A 4214-nucleotide genomic window follows, 5' to 3' on the forward strand; every position below is an offset into this window, starting at 1 on the left:
TAAAATTTAAAAAAACAAAAACAATCCTCACAATCTCTTATCACTAGTACTTGTGGGACAGAGAAAGCTAAAAGACTTAGAAATGAATTGTATGAGTTTATTGGCAAATATCATTTATGTATCTTGGCAACAGTGGTAAGGTACAGACACCCATATTGCCTGGAAATATATTTTATCATATACTGAAATGCACCATTAATGAAGCATTTACACTGATCACTTGTGTCCAAAGTTGGTGGGCCCTTACATTGTGTTTTCTTCTTGAATTCTGAATTCTACACTTGTATTTTAACTCCTGGAGGATAAGGCTTATGAGTTCTTTTAAGTCAGAAGGATTTCTAAACCTTATTTTTTTGCCTCCAAATATTGATTGCAAAGTGGACATAAGAATTTAATTTAATGAGCTGGGCCTGGTGGTACAGACAGGCTTCTAATCTCAATACTTAGGGGCTGAGAGAAGGAGGATTGTCCTACGTTTGAATACAGTTTGGCCTTATAGTGAGACTTTGCTTAAAAAAAAACAAAGAAAAATAATTTAATTTCATGAATGTTTTGTACACACTCCCAGTACTGGGATAATAGCAATGTGGGGACCAAGAGCCAAGTATCTGGGTATGCAGCCTGATGTTCTAGGTAGAACGGAGCTACTCAAGTTTCCTTTCCTGTTTTTCTAAAGTGGAAGAAGGTGTGCAAGCATACAGAGCGCACTGCGTTGATAAAGCACATCAAGGATCTTTAGACATGTGGCCTTTGGACTGATATATACATTTAGTGCCTGAGAAACAATGCTCTAGTTAATGTATGATTTTAAGACAATAGCTGCCAGAAAATCCTGACCCTTGGGCTTTCCTGTCTCCCCAGTTCTTATCATTTGTAATTAAATAGTTCTAATCTCTATAATTCCTTGGAGCACTCTTGATTTTCTCATGGTTTCTCTTGCTTTTTTGTTGTAGTTTTCTCCTGGCAAAGTGGAACAGAATATTGTCCATGCAGAATGGGCACTTGTGAGCATCTGGGCTCAGGGGGTATGATAGGCTGGCAGGTGGTATTAGGGAGCTCTCAGGTTCTTCTGCCTTTGGTCATTTTCATCTCCTTGGACTGGGTCTTATAAGTTCTCCATATGGGAGCATTTGGCAGAGAGCCTCACAGTAGGCTGAACAAATGTTTGTTCATTCCTATGCTCACTGGTTCACTGCCACTTGCTCTTAAGCCAATTAGTTTGGACGAGAAAGCGAACTACAGTTGCCCCTGCTCTATTTGCCCCCACTACCCTGCCCCCACCCCTGCCAAGTTTGTTTTTCATCTCATTTTTTATTTCAACTTCCTTTGAGCAACTGTCTCTGCCCTTTGAACTGTGTTGCAGATGTTTCCTCCGAAGGAGGTGTAGAGGGCTGTGAAGCAGTGAGGGGTGCCCAGCACTGCTGAAGCTTGCATTTTGTGGTATCCAGGATGTACAGGGAAAATAGTACTCCAGACAAGAGGGAAAAGCCTGTGCAGAGACACCAAGGCTCTTGCTCAATGCCACACATCCTATGTACAACAGCAGAAAGGAAGTCTTGCCTGAATCAGTAGGGAACACAGTCAGTGACTCTGCTCTTGGTTATTTATTATTTTGTCACATTTTCTTGAGTCTGATTATTTCATTTGAGAAGAAGATATTTCCATTCAAGTTTTTTTTTTTCACAGAATGCATACTAGAAAATAAAGTATCATTTTCAAATTCTTTAGTCCTCTCCCCAATTTCCTCAGTACCTGGCATGGTCTATCAGTCTTCTTCCTTCCCTGTCCTTCACTTTCACGATATTTATGACTTTATTTTTCAAAACTAGAAGGACTTAGTACACCTTGCAGATAGGAATCTGCTTTTATAATGGCCTAAGTAGATTAGAGTTTTATCACATAAATTCTGTTCTTTGCTCCTCGTTTGTTCTTCTTAGATAAGACATGAACTAGAACATCAGGGACAGATATTTCCTTCAGCAGTCATGACATTTTGGTTCTTATAAATTACCCTAGCTGTGATAATTAAAAATGTCCTGAAGTCTGACATGGTGGTTCATGCCTATAATCTTACCACTGGGGAGGCCAGTCTGGGTAATATAGTATTACAGGCTACCCTGGGCTGGAGTGTGAGACTTCGTATCAAAACAACACCAAGAAATAAGCAAACAAGTAAGGAAAATGACTAGCCACTTGCCAGCAGAAGAGATAAAATTTGCTGACATTTCATTGGTGCACAGGTTCTTCCCCTAAGCAGTGACTTGCTCTGTCAGTGTTACTAAAAGAGGACTCAGGGTGTGGTGCACAAAAAGACAAGTTTAAATAATCATATCTCCAAAATTGGCTTGAGGAGAAGTAACACCAGAGGTGGGGAAGAGGAAACAAAGCCCCTGAATTAGGGAACCAGAATACTACTTTCTTAACATGAATTTTTCTTACTGATTCTTCATTTTTTCTTTTTTTCCTTCATCCAAAAATAATGTATGTGATCAAAATACATAATATGGTTTTGCTCCAAGGCCACCATTCCTGTAAGGCTTTTTAAATTTATTTTCTTCTGTTTCACATAGCATCATCTTTGAATATTTTGTCTAAGTAATGCTTGTTCTTTACTAGCTGTACCTGCCTACCACAAAGCCAGTTTTACTGTATCCCAAGCACCTCCATAAATCTTCCAGGGGAAGGGGGTACAGAGCGAGTGAGCATGACTGTCCTGTTCAGGGTAAGTTGTTCATCGTAATAAGCCACTGAATTTGGGGGAGAGATGCTACATACAATATAACCACAACCTCTCCTCGTGGCCTCTCTGACCTCAGAGAGTAATAGCTATTTACTGTCTATCACTGAAATATGGAGGCTACCCTATTTGCAACAAAGCACAAGGGTACCTGCCAAAATGAAATGCAAAGGGGCAGTAAATGAGCTTTTCAGAGCATGAAGTTGGTTTCCACAACGTCTGTAGACCCAAACACAAGTGCTCAACAAAAACCGGGCAGATCTACTCTTGGATATGTTCCTTAAAGCCTGTTACTCTGAAATCTGTCCATGAGCAAGTTTCCTTTGACCTTAGTAAGCGTTTGGTCCCACTCGGCCTCTCGGGATTTTCACCTAGAAAGGCTGCTCCCTGGCAATGACCCACCACCCCCGGATCCCCACACAAAGTGTTCTCCAATCCTCAATCTCTGACTGCTGAGGCCTCCACCCAGGGGTCAGGACACTCAAGATCAGGCCGTCGTCCAAGGGCAGACCCTCAGGGAACAAGGCCATGGATGGGGCAAATGTAGCAGCAGATAGAAAGGCCTGGAACGGAGACCCAACCAGAACCCGGAGGACCCACAGGGGCCTCGCTCACCTCTGGCCGGCTGCGCTTTTGCAGCAAGTGCTCCAGGTAGAGGTCAGAGAGCGCGGTGCGCATGCTGCTCCCACCCTCGCCTTCGCTCGACTTGAGCGTCATCTTGCAGGAGCAGAGACACCGAGACGCAAGAGCCGCAGTGCCTAGAGCCTGGGGGCCGAGGCCTGCTGGGAGGCGTGGGAGACGGAGGCGGCGGAGGTGGCGGAGGCGGAGGAGGCGGCGAAGACCGCAGGGACCCGAAGCGGCTGCGCCTGCCACCACCCCGCAGGCTGCGCGCCAGGAGGGCGGGGCGGAGCCGTACCCACGCCCCACCTACTTCCCTCCCTCGTCCCGCCCCTAGTCCCACCCACGCCTTGACTTTCCTCACGCCCAGCGATTGGAGAAGGCGCCACTTTGGGTTAGAAAAAGGCTCGGCTTTCCCCGCGCCTCTGGGGGCTAAGGTGGGATGCGCAGGCTGCATTCCTAAAGGATGGGAATCGGGAACGGTGCCCCAATCTCGCGCTTATCCTCTCGGCCAGAGTGCAGCGGGGCTGTAGCACCGAAATGTCCAGCTGCTACTTCTGCTGATCCTTTACGCTCAGAGCCGCAACAACACAGGGCCCCTGTTCCTAGCTGAGGCGATACGAATGGTTGGTACATCCAGAAAAATCCAGGATGTCAGGAATCAGCCGGCTGCCCCGTAGATTTTGAAGAATGTAGGAGGTTGGCGAACTTCAGGCACTTAAATCAGTGCAGTCACAAGGCCAGAGCACCTTCCCAGGTTTGGATATTGTGAAAAATGCCTTTAGGCGCCTGTGCTGCTGGTACCATCATTTACATTAATGTATGCTGTTCAGCGATGAAAGGCAAGATTGCCTTCAAG

The 4214-nt window shown here is 45.5% G+C and overlaps 1 protein-coding gene across 1 annotated transcript in view; it reads right to left on the bottom strand.

Annotated features, from left to right (window-relative positions):
- The window catches only part of Mpp1 (membrane palmitoylated protein 1), a 31317-nt gene extending 27693 nt beyond the window's left edge, over positions 1-3624 (bottom strand). Inside the window, exon 1 of the mRNA XM_008842038.2 lies at positions 3353-3624. Within this exon, the coding sequence (XP_008840260.1) occupies positions 3353-3454 (102 nt within the window). The 5' untranslated portion in view covers positions 3455-3624. The remainder of the gene's footprint in view (positions 1-3352) is intronic.
- Positions 3625-4214: the final 590 nt, after the last annotated feature.

This window comes from Nannospalax galili, unplaced genomic scaffold, assembly GCF_000622305.1.
Source record: "Nannospalax galili isolate Female #2095 unplaced genomic scaffold, S.galili_v1.0 scaffold880, whole genome shotgun sequence".
NCBI classification, from domain to species: domain Eukaryota; kingdom Metazoa; phylum Chordata; class Mammalia; order Rodentia; family Spalacidae; genus Nannospalax; species Nannospalax galili.